The sequence below is a fragment of the Cheilinus undulatus genome, linkage group 7 (assembly GCF_018320785.1).
Source record: "Cheilinus undulatus linkage group 7, ASM1832078v1, whole genome shotgun sequence".
Classification (NCBI taxonomy): domain Eukaryota; kingdom Metazoa; phylum Chordata; class Actinopteri; order Labriformes; family Labridae; genus Cheilinus; species Cheilinus undulatus.
The window spans coordinates 51,702,314-51,720,878 of NC_054871.1; the positions used below are offsets into that span (position 1 = coordinate 51,702,314).

An 18,565-nucleotide genomic window follows, 5' to 3' on the forward strand; every position below is an offset into this window, starting at 1 on the left:
TTAAAGAAAACTCTAGAGATGTTTGAAACAGTCTCCCCACCACAGAGACAGCCTTTTGTTTGTGTGCAGACAACTAATGAGTCATATGTTGATTTAAGTTGGTAAGTAAAGCATGCACTTCTTGCCCAGTGCACTAAGGATATTATTCTAATCATTTTCTGCCACTTCAGACCCATTGTCTTGTCTTCCTTTGGCATTAAGAACATATTTTTTGTATGATGAGTGCCATTTGCTCTGCGGTGCTAAAGTTCTGTTAAAATGTCTTTGAGCCATAAAAAGGTCTTGAATGTTGTCACAGATTTTGAGAATGTGCAGCGAGCCTGACTCACTGTTGATTGTGCTGATGGTTTAATAAATGGTGACAGTTATCATACTTGCCATCCTGGTTGTGATTTCAGTAGAAACATTAAGATGTATGGTCTAAAAATATGGACTGGTTTTAAGGTGGATTTAGACTGGAGCTGCCAGAGGCACAGGGGTTAGTGCTGTTGCCTCACAGCCAGAAGGTCCCTGGTTTGCTTCCTGGTCCTTTCTGTGCGGGGTTTCTAAACTTAGCACAAAAGTAAGGAAATGTGTGTTCAGTAGATTATTTACTTTATTGTAACAATGCTTCTTGGAAATAAATCTTAAGCTGGTTTATTTCCCTTTTAAATGATGCCACATTTGTAAGGAACATGCATTTGTGGGATGAGCAGCAGAGCTGAGTATGTGGGTTGCACCCATGAAAATTTTGCCAAACCTCTCTGCCAATGCCAAACATCTTATTCTGCCATTGACTCTTGTTTGGTGTTTGGTGGATTGGATGATTAAAGTTTGAAGAAACAAGACATATTGGCAAATTCCAAAATATACTTAAGTAAAAGTAAAATTGACGATTTTAAAACATACTCTAAGTAGAAATACATAAAAAGCTCCTCATTTACAGAAATGTGAGTAGGCCTACTCCAAAGTTTGATTTTACAACAACCATGATTCAGTTACCTTACCTTGGCTGATTACATAATCCTTCCTGTCTTTTAAACAACCTGATTTCTAGATTAAGTACAATCTGATAAACGTCATCCCACAAGATAACTCTTACACCTCCAGGCCCAGAATAAAGATTAAAATTCAAATGTGTAAAAAAGAAAAAGAAAAGATTTGACTGAGCTTTGAGTGGGTCAGCAACTGTGGATTTATTATGTACAAATAGCATGAAGAAATAAAAATATAATAAATCAAAATTCAGAGCAGAGAGTTGAATCTTAGGGGGCAGGCACAAACATGATGCAGGTAAATCTGCATCACTTTCTTAAAAACACACAAAGAGGAAATGTTAACTGTCCAGATTTTCCAGGGGAGTGCATGAGAGCGTAGTTAGTGTATTTTCTGCCAGTGTGAGGCAGCAGAGATTCAAAGTGCAGAGCAGTGAGACTAATGAGACTGAGCGATGCTGGAGAAATACTCCAACATGTCCTGGATGGTGAACTCCATGGTGATTCCTGATCCGGGGTAGCATCTGCCGATCAGGTCTTCAAAGTGCTTGTACTGGCGGATGAACTCGTCCTGCATGGAGTGCCACACCACCTGGTAGAGACAAGCAGGCAGCAGGACTGTTTAAAAAGGAGGTGAGGACCATTACATCGCTGAACATCTACAGGTTAAAATACAATAAATCCCTCTTTTCCTTGTGGCTCGTCCTTCTGAAGTGGAAATTTCTAGCTTTAATATGAAAACCTTCAGAAATGAGATGCCACCTGATTGCTGCTCATCATCACACACTGCTGATAAACAGCTGCATCATCAGAGGGGACAATAAAGCTTCGATCATATCTTTCATACTATGGAGCTCCCTGTTGATCTCCATATATTTATACAGTTAATAGCCCTGATTTACACGTGTACATACTGAAAATACTAAAACTCCCATTGCAGTAGTTGTGAGAAAACACAACTGGTATGTTTCCTATAATCAATCATAAATGCTGAAAATATTCACATTTATGCACCTCCTTTATTGTCTGTTGTGCCATTTCACAAGTGAATGCAGTGCATGGTGGGAAATTCATCATACCCCTTGGTTTCCTGTATGGTCCTGAAAAATCTTCATTTGAAGAGCTATGTAGCCCTAGCCCTGGATTTGAAAGAGAACTGGGACACCCCTTCATCTGACGTGAATGTGCAAAACCAAGAAGAAGAGCTAAGATAAGGAGTAAGGGGTAGAAATGGGATTAACCTTTAATCTGGCTTTTATATTGAAAGCAATGGTGAAAGAGTCTTAAACTAACTCTATTTTATGTTTTATTCCTGGTTTGTTTTAATAAACACAGCAGAATAAGATAGTATTTAGTATTTTTAAAATATTTGAAGTATTATTTTAATAAATATTTTCATCGTGTTAATTTCATCGCACATTTCTGTCAAACAAGACTGATTAATTCTGATTTTACAGTTGTCAGGAAAAAGCGTGATAGATGGAGTCCTTCTTCCTTTCCTTTCCTTTCTCTTTGTAAATTGTTTCGTACTGGTTTTCATGTGGGAAATAAACATTGGGTTAAGCTGTGTTGGATGTCCAACAGTCTTCAGTGCACCATGACAGCAGTGTGTGCGAAGCTGTGAATTTGTCACCTTTAAATGACATCACAGGACTCAGGTGGTGGGGAACGCTGCTACTGAGAGAAGAAGACGCCAACTCGGACTCTACAGCAAACCAATTCCCACGGACTTGAATGAAACTAGTCATTGTTTTTGAGTTGTTACCCAAACGAACTAAAACTGAACTTAAAGAAAGGACAGGAAGTCAAAGTGACAGAATCAGCCGCCGTGCTGCAAAGCGTCCACGCTGACATCAGCTGCATGTGCAGAGCAATTACCACTTTACCCAGCTTGTGTTTCCATACTGAAAACCAGTCCTGTTTTCTTTCCTTTTTCCTTTAATACATCAGATGTTAGGGCTTTAGTTTCTGACTAGCCCGTAACACAGGTCGCATAGAAACCTAACTAAATAGAAACTGTGACTTTAGATGAGTGCTCATTCAGTTAATTACATTTTTTCATACATATCTGACAACTATATATTGACATACTAATGAAGAATTAAACACAGAGACATCTTTTGAGCTTCAGCAGCTGTTGGGACGACTGTAGGTCACAACATACCATGGTCGTCACTAGCTAAACTGTAACCTCAGGACTGTTAAAAGTCACATATTTGACCCCTTTAAGACATGTTTATATGGTCTCAGAGGTCCCCAAAACATGCCTGTGAAGTTTGTTGCTGAAAAAACACTCCAGTATTGGATATTTGCATGTCTTAAACCCCTCTATTTCAGCCCTGCTCAGAACGAGCTGTTTTTGTGTCTGTGGCTTTAAATGTTAATGAGCAGTCTGACTCCGCCCCTGACCACACCCCTCTCAGAAAATGGATGTAGCTTAATGGATGTGGCTCTCCTGATCCCCAGCTGAGAGGAAGATCAGGAGAAGAGGGCAGAACTTTCTTCCATGTGGGGTTCTCACCTTTTTTGCCACTTTTTGTCAATTTAGGCTACCTTTTTTTTTTTAAGCCAAATGACATCATGAGGGGGAAATCTAAGGGGGGTGGGGGGTCTGATTCTTGGGGGACAGTCCAGGGACACATATTTTTGTGAGAAAAGCCTGAAAGGTGTATTTTGCATAATATGTGACCTTTAAGTTTGTGCACAGAGGAAAATGTTGTAGAAGCAAAACGCTGACAGTGCTTTCTGTTCTCCAGTCATCTGTCTGAGCTGATCTGATGACACTATTGATTATAAATGAAAGTATTAATTGAGTTGTTATCTCAGTCTTGAAATCATAGTAACTTCCTTGAGTGTTCCCATCTTTGTAGTTCACATCCCACACATCAGATGGCCGCCTACGGCCTGAGTTCTGAGTTTAATCAGGTGCAGAGAATTAAAGTTTAAAAGTGCAGAGTCTTTATCAGAGACAAATGTTTTGACTCTGATGAAGACATTAAAACATCTTCAGCAAATAGTCTCTCATGTTTAAAATGAGGGCACATTTGTACTATTGAATGTTTAACTACTGCATCTTCAGTATAGGAGATTTAAATTTAAGGTATCTTTAGGTATGGCACGCCACCTGCAGTCAAACACATTTACAAATACACTCATGTGTGACACATCTATGGGCAACCACAAACCCAAGGTTAAACAGCCAGTCATCTCTGGCCTTAGACAGTACAAAGGTTATGCAACGTCACTGCTGCTCTGTAATTCTCTCTTACCTGTAGGAGACTTTCCTCTTCACACAGGTGTTTATCCACCTTCTTGTACAGGTTGTCCAGTCCCTTCTTCACCTCTTTCCCAGGATATTCTTTGATGACCTTTCGCAGCTCCTGTTTGTTAAAGGCCAGCTGGTAGCTCACCTCCTCCTCACGAACACCCTGAGCTACACGAGCCTCCACTCCCTCAAAGAAATGCTGCAGAGGAGAGGAAACAGGTTAAAGCGGTCAGGTGCTGAAGAAGGGTTTATCTATTTTATTTATTTAACCTTTGTTGAATCAAGAGTATTCCCACTGAGACACAAAAATCTCTTTTACAGTAGAGTCCTGGCCATAACAAAAGGACAAAGTGTCAAACATCTGACAAACCGCAGACCATAACAAATAAAGGTTAGATCAGTCAGTGAATCAGCAGCGTTCAGCAGTAAAACAAGTACATACTCTGGTCAAAATACCCTTAATTCTGGTTTTAGAATCTCCTATAGTAATACAACGCTTTAGGATGAGGTAGCCTGAATGCTCAGACAATGATGACAGAGTATAAACATTAAAATCTCTTTTACCAAAGACAGAAGAGTTTGAGGAATTTCATGTAAAATGTATTCATGAGAACGAAGGTTACAGCTACCTTTAGTTTCTCGAGTCAGCAGAGAACATCAATATGAATGTAGGTAACATAAAATAAATTTAAGCCAAGCATACAAATGCAAAATGGCATTTCACTGAAAATGCTCTCACAGAGTGAGAAAACCTCCCTTTTCATAGATACCCACCTTCATGTGGACTTGGCATACATAGGCCTGACTTACATTGAGTTTTTCTAGAGGCTGTCCCAGAGAGTTGATGACGTAGGACTGCAGGTGCTCCGTGTATTTGTGTTTGGCCTCTCGTCTTTCTGCATCCAGGCAGGAGATCTTCAGACGGAACAGAGTGGAATAGATGTGGTGGAAGTTCTCCATCATCACAACATCCCTCGGTGTCTTCTGACTCTCGCTGGCAACTTTCTCCACTGTAACCACAGACAACATTCAGAGTTTTGTCCCCCGGCAGCACATGAAATAAGACACAAACATTTGGTCCACCAGCAGTCTCACCGTTCATAAAGACAGCTCTGATGAGTTTGACATAAGCTTTTTCGAACCGGGGCCGCCCGCATACATGGGTAGCGCCTTAAACCACTCGAGTTTCAGCGAGTTCAGCAAACTCTTCAAAGTTGGTGACAAAAGGCAGGATACCAACTTTGCTTTTCTTAGAAATCTTCACTTCCTCCATCTGTCGGATCTGACCTGACTGTTAGACAGAAACAAACGGCATAAAATTTACTGCTTAACATTCATGTACAACACAGGTGACATGACTTTAGGTCTGGAGAGAAAACCGATTTTATGGGTCAGTCATATTTGTGGAAAACTGAGAAAAATTTAAATCTAGCCCTTCTCTTTAACTTCCTCTGCTGCTCCCCAGGGGCTCTGCCCGGTTGACTGCAGACAAACTGGTGGGACATGTCTCCTCAAAATGAGAAATGTTGGATCATTTGTGCTGTAGCTCACATTTCCTCACTCTTCTCACACACATAAACGCACACGTGCATTACAGCAGTTGTGCAGTAGCGAGGGGAAGTGATTTTGTAACTACAGAAAAGAGAAAAATAACCTTCACATACCAATGTATCACACACCTGGAGGCCAAGACTCAGGACAATAATGTGGAGTTTGATAGTGAAATCAGGACTAACTCACAAACTTTTAGTCTTTGTCTGGATATAAAGTGAAACTCTTTAGTCAGAAATGTTCATATAGTTCAGACTTTCTTCTGATTGCTATGTCGTAAAGTATATGCTGGTTTTTCTTTTTTTCAATCTTTGCTTTCATTTTTAACCAGGTGAAGATTTAAACTGATAAAGATATTTGTTTGTTAAAGTCTATTTTTGTTGATCTATTTAGGTGATGTTTGAGACAAGCCCAGAGTGGGTTTGAATCTCACCTGTTCATGTAATTTATTTTTATTCACCTTTGTTTAATTTCTCTCTAATACATAAGCAAACAAATTAGACTGATGTTAACTAGGCTAAACAAAAAAAAACAACAACCGCTCGACACAAGCCAACCCAAACAAACTAATCAAACCAAAGTACAACAAACCAGCTAAACACGGACCAACTCAACAAAGCCAACACAAACCATAGTAAACCAAACCAACCCAACCCCAAACCACACAAACCCAACCCAACACAAACTAAACCAAACCAACACAATACTAAAAACTACTCTAAACTTTACTAAACCAAACCAAACCAGCCCAACACAGAAAACCCCAAATCAAACCATAGTAAACCAAATCAGCCTGACCCGGACCCCAAACCACACAAACCCAACCCAACCGTAACCTGATCTAACCTTTCCTAAAGTAACCTAAACTAAGTTTATGCATGTAAATCTGGTCTATCATTGTCCTGATTCTAGCTCCTGTTAACGTTCTTGAGTCCAAATCACATGGTTATTAGAGAAATCTATTTCTGTCAGGGTGGAATCTCGCAGAAATCTGGTGACCCGTAGGACTACAGAAAAAAATGCCAGTTTCTAGTACAGGCCGCCTAAAATCTCTCTCAATTTCCAAGAGTTTATACATGTAAGCTGCTGACAACAGCTTTAGCTAGTAGGTATTAAAACTTTATGATTTAATGAAACTGTGTGACAGCCAAGGTAAAAAAGGATATGATGGAGCTCATTCTAGCCAAATACAGCCAATAAATAAAGGCCCTGATCTGCTCTGATACTGCTCCATGAGTTCAAACAGGGATAATTTTCTGCTTACAGGACTTCTCTGTACTCACAATGCATTTGTCAAAGTTTCTCTTGACGGTGACCAGCACATTTCCCATGGCTGAGCAGGGTCGAGTAACGCTGGTGTAGACCGTCCATCACTCTGTCCACACGTGGTGACTCATCTTCACCAGCATGTACAGAGAGTTGAAGCTGTCGATCTTGTCCCCCAGAGCGATAAGGCTGTTGAGTTCAGTCTCGATGCTCTGAAAGATCTTATTCATCATCAAACGCACCAGGTCTTTTCTAAAGTCACACGGGAGCAAAAGAGACAGAAAATAACAGTGATGACATGATATGAAGAATGATTTTGGGCAGTGAAGACGGGTTATATCAGCAGCAGAAGTGGCAGCTGATGATGTGACACTCACTCTGATGACATAGAGTGTCTGTGCTCCGCCTGCGGGGCAACTCTTGACGGCGTGCCTCCATCTAATTCTTCAGTTTCAGGCTGACAAGAGAGGAGACATAAAACATGACAAAAACAAACGTCTGTTGACGTACGTCTGAATGATGCAGCCACTAAAAACGTCAGAGTGTCTGTTATTGCTTCAGTAAATCACACTTTAAATCAAGCTACATTTTCTTATTTTAGACATCACTACACAAGTAAACACGCTAGCATAAGGGAGAATGAGATGGCCTAAACTACTCTTCTGATGCTGTTTCCTGTACCTGATCGCAGGTTTACCTGAGCGAGAGGTGGCATAACCATCGGGTGCTGCTGTAGTTTGAAGAACTTGCTGATGAAGTCTTGTTCTGCAAGACACAGCGGCTCCAACTCACTGAGGACCTGCTCAAATATCTGCAAAGAAAATAATGTTTGATCAGTTGATGCAAAGAAAAATACATAAATTCAGCCAGAAAATGACATTATCTTGGCCAAGGCTTACAGCAAGTTCCTATTAAAAACAATTATACACTTTACTCCACTCAATAGGGATGGTTATTAACATTTTCTTAATCTATAATCTTAAAATAATACATTCTCTTTTATCTTAATAATCACTGTTAACAAAAAACACCAAATATTTCAAGAACACTAGCAGTCAGTCGTATTTCCAGCCCAAAGCTTTCACCAATGAGAGCAAGACATTGTTGATGTGTGTGTGACCTTTAGACAGTGAGGAGTCTGCCTACCTTTTTTAATGGCTTCATTTTTTTGTATGATTTTTATAAACTATACCAAACTGCTATTGACTGCAGGATATAGTTATAGTGTGTGGAAAAATAGGTTTGACTCTAAATGACTGGACACAAAAGTCCAAAGTTAAGCCTGGTACATTATACACTGCCTGGCCAAAAAAAAAGTTGCAGTACCAGCCTCCTATTGGATAATTACTGCATGGGCGATTATCTTTCAGCTGGCAACAAGTTATTTAACCCCAGCTGATGCAATGAGTAACTTCTCATTTCTGAAACAACCATGTCGAAAGACACATCCTGTGGACGTGAAAAAGATGTTAGTCTGTTTAAGAACGGTCAAATCACTGGCAAGCAGAGAAAACATCTAAGGAGATTGCAGAAACTACTAAAATTGGGTTAAGAAATGTCCAACGCATTATTAAGAACTGGAAGGACAGTGGGGAACCATCGTCTTCCAGGAAGAAATGTGGTCGGAAAACAATCCTGAATGATCGTGATCGGCAATCACTTAAACATTTGGCCAAATCGAATCAAAGAAAAACAACAGTAGAACTCAGGGGAATGTTTAATAGTGAAAGAAAGAGCATTTCCACACGCACAATGCGAAGGGAACTCAAGGGACTGGGACTGAACAAATGTGTAGCCTTAAGAAAACCACTAATCAGTAAGGCTAACCAGAAAAAAAAGGCTTCAGTTTGCTAGGGAGCATAAAGATTGGACTCTGGAGGAATGGAAGAAGGTCATGTGGTCTGATGAGTCCAGACTGACCCTGTTCCAGAGTGATGGGCGCATCAGGGTAAGAAGAGGGGCAGGTGAAGTAATGCACCCATCATGCCTAGTGCCTACTGTACAAGCCTGTGGGGGCAGTGCTATGATCAGGGGTTGCTGCAGTTGGTCAGACATGGGCATATTCCAAGATGACAACGCCAGGATTCATCAGGCTCAAATTGTGAAAGAGTGGTTCAGGGAGCATGAGACATCATTTCCACACATGGATTGGCCACCACAGAGTCCAGACCTTAACCCCATTGAGAATCTTTGGGATGTGCTGGAGAAAGCTTTGCGCAGTGGTCAGACTCTCCCATCATCAATATTAAAATTAATGCAACACTGGATGGAAATAATTCTTGTGACATTGCAGAAGCTTACTGAAACAATGCCACACCAAATGCGTGCTGTAATCAAAGCTAAAGGCAGTCCAACGAAATATTAGCGTGTGACCTTTTTTTGGTGGGGAAATTTTTTTTTGGCCAGGCAGTGTACAAGCGTATATTCAGCCTGATTCCACCCTTTCCAACCAAAGTCTGCAAAGGCCAGATTACTGGGTCACTCTAAAACAAGACCAAAGATGTTCAACATGACAAGTTTGTTTTGGAACATGGCTGATAACGGTTGCAGCTCGATGATGACGTTTCCTGTCACAGTCAGCAGGTTGCAGGATGTTTTAAACAGATAAATGTGGAATGGAAATCTTGTTTTGAAAGGCTTGAAATGCCAATGATTACTGGCTCAAAGTAGAATATTTATATTTATGTGGTAAATTTCGGAAATGACTACATGGGTCTTTTTCTTCAGACCATAAACCCTCTTTGTCTCTTCCAGCTGTGCATGTAAGCAGGACCTGCAGTGCTACATGAGCTTATCCATGAGAAATTCGGGGCCGTAAGAGCAAAATTTTCCCGTGGGAAATTACTTCTGTGCTACTGGCCATCATGGCCAGAACCCTCTTGTCAATGAGATTCTTGATGTCAGTGAAGGTTTCCTGTAGTGTTGTAGTACTCGAGAGTGGTCTTGGTCTCCAGACCACATTTTGAATGTCTTGGTCTTGTCTCAGACTCAAGAGCATTTTTACTCGGACTGGCCGGACTCGGGATTTTCCATCATGACTGGTCGAGACCAGCACTGATCTGCTATTCTTCGACTTCATTAATGTGATAATAAGGAGAAGCACTCGCTAAAACAACAAATAGCTAAACCTGCAAAAACTCTAGTCAGAAATACCTCTGCACACTTAGTTTAGGCCTCATTCACCTGACACATCTAGATAAACATCTCATTTTTAAATATTAAAAACAATTCCGGACTTGTCAGTGGCTTTTAAATCCATACAATGATTTATTTTTTACAAGTTAGTTGAACAAATTTGTAAAATTTGAGATTTTTGCATGTTGTCTTTGGAAGAGTTGCAAACACCTTGTTTTTATTTGTCAAAATTTATTTAAAAGAAAACTAAAAGTAAACAGAAAGTGCTGTTTTACTGTTAAACCATGTCAGGGTTTTTTAAAATGGATTTTTATGGTCTTGGTCTTGTCTCGGGCTAAACTTGGTCTTGATGACCTAAAGTCCTGGTCTTGTCTTGGTCTTGGATACTGTGGTCTTGAGCACAACACTACTTTCCCGGATAAACAAATTTAAATAATTGTTCTCAGAAGATATCCTTGTTATAACAAGACTAGCAAGCAATTTTGTTTTAAACAGGCCATGAATCTGTCACCCTACGACGCTGACGCTGGGATTTAGTGATGATTCACTGTCATGCACCTGTATATACTATAAATGTTACACATTATCATGAGGATTAAAACACATCAAAAACAATGAATGGGCAGTACTTTCCCTCTCAAAGAGCAGATTTATTTTGCAGAACTAGAAAAGCACTCGGAGAGCGCAGACCTCCGCCATTAGCCCCATCTCCCAATAGTAAAGAACCCTTTCAAAAATTCCTGGACCCAGACCACTTCCAAAATCTAATCAGTTCTTCCTTATGCGATTGCTGACATTTCCTGAAAATTCCATCAAAATCTGTTCATAACTTTTTGAGTTATGTTGCTGACAAACAAACTAACAAACAAACCCTGCCGATCACATAACCTCCTTGGCGGAGGTAAATATATCACCAAATAAATAAAAATTCAGCGGTGTGAACTGATCGGCTTTAAGAATGTTGCAGAGCAGCTCCTCACAAGCAGCTGAGAGTTTCAGCTCACCTCATCGCCAATCTTTGGTTTGAACTGGGTCCAAGGATTATCTCAACAGATTTTCTTAGGTGTGATGTGTCCCTCCCAGATCTGCTCAGAAGACGATTTGAGCTTCTCTGAAACAACATTGTAAATATCTAACATGTTTGATATTTACTATCAGAAATCTTGCTGTCTGACGCCGGATTAGCTAAGTTGGTACAGCAGGTGCTAAATGCTGAGGCTATAATCCTCAACACGCTGGTCGCAGGTTCAGTTCACAGTCTCGGCACATGTTTGCCACATTCTCTTTCCCCACACTTCCTGTCTCTCTTTGTCTGTCCTATCCATTAAAGGCAAAAGCCCAAAAAAGTAGAAACCCTAATCCAATCAGGCTCATGGGAGGAGGAAGCACATCAAACACAGCCATGGTGATGATAGCAAAAGTGAAGCATAAAACCAGATGGACGTCACAGATGAAGATTATCTTGTTGATTTGTTTCTACAGCATCTGGTCGATCAATCCACAGTTAAACTGACAAGAGAGAAGGCTTACCCCAAATTGCTACCACAATGGATGTAGTAGGTACCAACAGCTAGCCACATTTACCTATTTGTTCTTATATCAGGTTTGACCATACAAGGTTTCAGGTTTTAAGAGTAGAGACTCTGATTGTTGGTGAATGAATCTGCTGGTGTGTGGTGTTTGTCATCTCATTGCACACCACACACTGCAAGAACAAACCTGGTAAATCTTTCATTATTTGTAGCCATGTGTGGCGTCTCTTGCATTAAAAAAATGGTTAATATTTTAGAAAACTTTGAGTGTGTGCCAGGCTTTAGGACCTTAAAGAACATCCAGTCAGATCTGGTTTACTGCAGTCATCCTTTGTTTTCTTAGGTTAAGTCTCAGCTGCAAATTCAGCTGTCGGCATGCAGGATAAAGACACTAAAGATCTTGTCGTCCCTGGCTTTTTAAATGACCAATTGTGTGTCTGTTAATTCTTACAATTTTTTATTTGTTGTATTTCAATTTCTATTGGGTCATACTCTTCACAGGGATAATAAAGACAATCTTGTACCTTAACATCCACATCTTATATCTGGATTAAATTTCTGCCTGTGTCACCTTGTCAAACTTCGTTCTGTCGGCCACGTCCAGGTCGGAGGCGGACATGTTGCCCATGTCGAGCAGAGAGGAGGACTGGGAGCGCCGGCTGTTTGAGCCCTGCACAGTCAGCTTATTCAGACTCGAGGTGGAGCCTGTGAGCTTCCCAGAACTGCCGTGAAGGCCTGACGACAAATACAGCAGGATTCAGACTCACAGGTTTACAGAAAGACAGAGACTACGTGCAGGGTTGTGCAACATCATTACAAAAAATTAGGTACAGAATCATCAAAATAATGTCCATTTAAACAGTTAGCTTTTTTAACAGATTATGTGATGATGCCTTCAGCTGCTGTGGGAAGATTCAGCACCAACCAGCACGCTTCATGACGAGGTAATGGTTGTCAAACGTAAAGAGTTATGTATTGAGATTGCAGGGATTCCTTTTAGTGCAGCTGTGTGAGGCACAGTGGTAAAAAGCAGAGAGGGTAATTGACGGAGGAAGAGCTCTGTCAAATTGTCATACTTACTTTCTGTTTCCTGTTTGAGTGCACTCTCTTTCCGAGGAAGCGTGGCTGCAGCCAGTTAGAAAGGCAGGCATCAAAGACAGAGACAGTTAGGCTTAAAACATGCAGCATGAGGACAGGGGTGAGGCTAGATGTTAGACATACAGAGCTACATTTATGCTGACGTGCACTGCAGTGTCTGGGGTGTGCTCCTAGTTAGGGCTGGGCTTCATGGGCCAAAAATCATACCGCTGAATGGTGATACATGCAGCTACACCCATTGGCAAGGTCATTAACCATCAGTCAGTCAGTCTAGTTGATAAGAAAATTAAAGATTGCTCACTTTTGGGCGTCTACGGCTTTGGTTTTTGTTGCTGCGGTATCAAAAAGGTTTCAGTATGATTTGAATTTTGACAGAATCATTCCAAAGTTTATAATCCTATGATGATATGTGTAACGTATCACCATTCAGCAAATATAAACCAAGATATAAATTACAGTGCATATTGCCCAGCCCCATTTCAGAGCCACAGTTATGCTAGCGTGCACTGCAGTGTTGGAGGTATGCTCAGACAAACCTTCAGAAAACAAATTTGGTTTGTTTTCAGCAGGAAAAGCTAACAGTGCAGAAAGCAGAGGTTTCTAAACCAAGAGTCATGTTTAAAGTTTAAATATTCTAAAGAGTTAAATACAAAACAATAAAGTTCATGTGCAAAAGAGGAAAAGTCATCATCAAAAGGTAAAACAACAGGCAGGATGAGCAAACATAGTTGAGGATCAGAGTGAGAAACTTTTACAAACATTAACACTGGCTTAAAATAAGTGTGAAAATCCCCTATCACCATACTGACACTAAGAACAGAAGACAGGCATGCATCCTGCCTCTAACAGCTCTGTTAATAACCACTCTTACCAAACTTTCCCTTGGCCTCCTTTGTTGTTCCCGCCATCTTTATCTTAGCGACCTCAAAGAAGTCTTTGATTTCTCGCTCATACAATCTGCTCATGTAGTCGACATAGGTCTGAAAAAGATCACGATATTTGGTAAGATGCCAAGGGTGAGAATGGAATATTAAAGGCAGCATGCAGTATTTTTACATTTTACCTGATTTGACCTAAACGACAAGATAGCACTAATCCCATTTCTACCTAAGAGTCAAAGTCAGCAGTAAGTGGGTAGTGCAGGACGATTAATCAAGTAAATCCTTTTAATAAAGACGTCTATTTTCTATAACCTGTGGTCTCTCAGTCAGTCTGCTGATCCCTTTGTTTAACACAGTACCTATTTGCGACATGTCCCTCCTGAATCCAAAATAAAAGCAAAAGAAAAAGGGTTTTCCTTCACAAAAGTGGCACTAATTTATCTCTGAAGCTAATAGGCTAGCTTCAGCTTCCTCAGTGTGCCTTCAAGCCTTCAACCAACAGGTAAAACTCAAATGGAGACTAAGAAAGTAGGGCTGAATGATCTGTGAAAATAATTTAGAAACATATCTTATTGCAATTTTGGCTCGTATAGCCAATTTGATATAAATTGATATTAAAGGAGGTTCTCATATTTTTCTCATTTTGATTAAGAAAATTTATACATGAGCAAGAAAAGTAGGATTTTTGTCAAAAAAAAAAAGAAAAAAGACAATTGAATGTTTGAATTATGTGTAAAGCTTAAAAAAGAAAAAAGATTGTATCGAACTGTTTTTTTGACACTTTTCAGGTTAAAGAAATATTGCACTGTCTGCGATTTGAAAATTTCAGCATGCCAAATTGCGATTTAATCTAATTTGTGATTAATTGTCGAGTCCTATAAGAAAGTATGGCCTGGCTAGATTATAAATTCTTGCAAAAAATACTGCATTAACGGTAAATGATGCATGCACTTGAGCTGGTATAGCAGTTTTCAAGTCATCTGAGTACTCGAAGCGCTTTTACACCACAGGCCACACCTACCCATTCACACCCTTTCACTCCACATTCACACACTGATGGCAGGGGTGCTATGGAGAATTGGCCATCAGTACTAGCTAATCCCATTCATACGCATCCATATCCATTTACATGCCACCAGTAAATTAGGTTTAAATGTCTTGACCAAGGATCTTGCAGTCGCACAGACTTGTGACTGCCATCAGTGTGTGAATGTGGGGTGAATGGATAGGTGTGAGCTCAGTGTGAAAGCACTGTGAGTAGTCAGACGACTAGAAAAGGACTATACTAGGTCAAGTCCATTTACCAACTACCTGTAGACCGGTGATACTCAACGAGTGGCTCATTTGTGATGATTTGTGGCTCTTTTATGTCTTAATTTAAAATATTTTTCCCCATGAAACCTTAAAAAGGAAAGATTTTCCTTAAAAAAATCCATTGCAAATAACATGAATCAGTTTGTTTCCCACACTTACACAGTAGGCTTTCATTGTCAACCTCTGCATATTTCCACTGCCCTTATTTGTAATTCATGCTACTTAATTTTCATTTGTACTGCTTTTGGCCCATTTTTGACACTTTTATCCTGCTGTTTGCAATCTTTTGCACCTTTTCTTCACCTTTTAGGCCACTTTTCACCCATTTAAGCTGGCTTTTGCAATTAAATGCCTCTAATTTCCTATTCTGCTATGCTTTTTGCCCACTTTTTCGCACCTTTATTGAATTTTTTTGGCCATTTAAGTCACTTTTCATTCATTTTTCTCTAAGTTTTTGCCACTTTTGGACCATTTTTATCACCTGTAACTCATTTTTTTTGCCACTTTTCACCCATTTTTTACCACTTTCCGCCCTTTTTGCCACTTTCTTCCCAATGTTTGCTGCTTTAGGCCCATTTTTGCCCTTTCTTTTTGTCACTTATCTCCCCTTTATGACACTTTTATCCTCCTTTTTGCATTTTTTTTGCCACGTCTGGCCCATTTAAGCCGTCTTTTGCAATTAAATGCCACTTTACACCCATTTTCCCACCCTTTTTTTCTGATTTTTGCCCATTTTGGTCACTTTTTACTTTTTATTTGCAACATTTTTGCTACTTTTAACTCATTATTTGGTCATTTCCCACCCATTTTTGACACTTTCTCCCAGTGTTGGCCGCTTTTTGACCATTTTTGCCACATTTCACATTTCATTTAAATTGACACTTTTCACCACTTAGATTGTGGCTCTTGCAAATGTATTTTTCAACAATTTGGCTCTTTGGTTGAGCAGGGTTGAGTAACAATGCTGTATATACTAGAAAAATACCCAACAAGAGCTTGCATATTTTAAAACTTAAATGTCTTAAAACTTAAATGTCTAATACATTTTTAGATTTATTTGGTTTTTTATTCAGTGCTGAAAGCAATGCTAACCGAGTCAAATTCCTTGTTGTGTACGCATACTTGACCAATAAAGCTGATTTGGATTCTGATTCTGACCTGGCGCTAATCAAACAAAGATTGATTGATTGATTGAAGAATTACTATGCTACCTCTTTCTACTTACCACAGTTAACAAAATAATTGTAACAAAAGCAACAACATATACTACAACTTATTTGTGTAGTGGAGGAAGCATAAAACTTGCACATTTTTTGGCTTTCCTGACACAATTTGGTCCTTATGAAGTAACTGTTGAGGAACTGTGCTGTAGATTTTTGTCATGTGGAAAATGAAGTTCACCCTCCGTTCTATAACAGCACAGCCTGTGCTTAACCTCCTGCACCAATATAGCTCTCACTTTAATGTGAGCAAGTAGCACCAGGAGCAACAGCACATATTCTGGTTACTTTGAAAAGTGAGTGAGCGAAAGATGCTAGACAGGCAAACACAGATTTTAAAAACACCTCAGTCATATAGAGCCACTCTGGTTTTGAGAAGGCTGTCATGGAACAATGCAAAACAACCTAAAGAATTTTTTACACTATTAATCAGCCAGCATTAGTGCAGACTGTTTCGGATTACTGTGTGGAAATGGCTGCAGGTTATTTTCCTGTTTCACTTAAAGGTGACTGACCCTGGACAGGCCCTCGTACTTCTCCCTGTGAGTGTTCTTCAACCACTCCATGAGCTTGGCGTAGCGCAGCAGATCTCTGTGAAGAGGATTGTGTTTGGGCAGGGTCAGCTCAGCCGTGTGCTGGGACAGTGTGGAGCTCTGATCGTGGCCCTGGGAGACAGAACAAGATGAGAAATTTAGGATTAGATTCAATAAGAGTTCAGGCCTTTACACACCAAGGGTGATGCAAATAAATGGCACAGCATAAAGGATGATTCAGAAGCTAATTTTAACACACCTGTGTATTCAAATCATGGGCAGTGTGATTTTACAAATGTCCTACCAGTGTGTACATTGTTTAAAGAATCATACCACAGAAGTCTTCATGCAATTTACACTATTCTCACATAAACTGAAGATACACTATATTGCCAAAAGTATTCTCTCACCTGCCTTAACTCGCATATGAACTTAAGTGACATCCCATTCTTAATCTATGAGTTTAATATGACGGCAGTCCACCCTTTACAGCTATAACAGCTTCAACTCTTCTGGGAAGGCTTTCCACAAGGTTCAGGAGTGTGTTTATGGGAATGTTTGACCATTCTTCCACAAGCACATTTGTGAGGTCACACACTGATGTTGGACCAGAAGGCCTGGCTCTCAGTCTCCGCTCTAATTCATCCCAAGGGTGTTCTATGGGGTTGAGGTCGGGACTCTGTGCAGGCCAGTCAAGTTTATCCACACCAAACTCTCTCCTCCATGTCTTTATGGACCTTGCTTTGTGCACTGGTGCACAGTCATGTTGGAACAGGAAGGGGCCATCCCCAAACTGTTCCCACAAAGTTGGGAGCATGGAATTGTCCAAAATCTCTTGGTATGCTTAAGCATCCAGAGTTCCTTTGACTGGAACTAGAGGGCCAAGCCCAGCTCCTGAAAAACAAGCCCACACCATAATCCCCCCTCCACCAAACTTAACACTTGGCACAATGCAGTCAGACAAGTACTGTTCTCCTGGCAACAGCCAAACCCAGACTCGACCATCAGATTGCCAGATGGAGAAGCACGATTCGTCACTCCAGAGAATGTGTCTCCACTGCTCTAGAGTCCAGTGGTGGCGTGCTTTACACCACTGCATCTGACGCTTTGCATTGCACTTGGTGATGTATGGCTTGGATGCAGCTGCTCGGCCATGAAAACCCATTTCATGAAGCTCTCTACCACTGTGCTTGAGCTAATCTGAAGGCCACATGAAGTTTGGAGGTCTGTAGCCACTGATTCTGCAGAAAGTTGGCCACCTCTGCGCTCTATAGGCCTCAACATCCGCTGACCCCGCTCTGTTATTTTACATGACCTACCACTTGGTGGCTGAGTTGCTGTCGTTCCCAATGGCTTCCACTTTGTTATAATACCACTGACAGTTGACTGTGGAATATTTAGGAGCGAGAAAATTTCACCACTGGACTTGTTGCACAGGTGGCATCCTATCACAGTACCACGCTGGAATTCACTGAGCTCCTGAGAGCGTGCCATTCTTTCACAAATGTTTGTAGAAACAGTCTGCATGCCTAGGTGCTTGATTTTATACACCTGTGGACATGGAAGTGATTGGAACACCTGGTTTACATTATTTGGATGGGGGAGTGAATACTTTTGGCAATATAGTGTAGTCAGTCACCCCCTCGCGGCTGGCTGCGATGTAGCGACTGATATTGTTGGAGCCTAAAAATTGCATACATTTGCAATAAAATAAAAATGTATATACATAAACATGTTAATTAGACCATTTAAAAATGTCTTTAGTTATTTTGAAAGTTCGGCCCCTAATGTGCCTG

At 40.4% G+C, this 18,565-nt stretch overlaps 1 protein-coding gene across 1 annotated transcript in view; it reads right to left on the reverse strand.

Moving 5' to 3' along the window:
- Positions 1-1,156: 1,156 nt before the first annotated feature.
- The window catches only part of exoc1 (exocyst complex component 1), a 31,364-nt gene continuing 13,955 nt past the window's right edge, over positions 1,157-18,565 (reverse strand). Inside the window, 11 exon segments of the mRNA XM_041792080.1 lie at positions 1,157-1,566; positions 4,244-4,438; positions 5,050-5,249; positions 5,335-5,530; positions 7,074-7,308; positions 7,434-7,513; positions 7,754-7,867; positions 12,295-12,458; positions 12,804-12,848; positions 13,693-13,801; positions 16,752-16,901. Of these exon segments, the coding sequence (XP_041648014.1) occupies positions 1,414-1,566; positions 4,244-4,438; positions 5,050-5,249; positions 5,335-5,530; positions 7,074-7,308; positions 7,434-7,513; positions 7,754-7,867; positions 12,295-12,458; positions 12,804-12,848; positions 13,693-13,801; positions 16,752-16,901 (1,641 nt within the window). The 3' untranslated portion in view covers positions 1,157-1,413.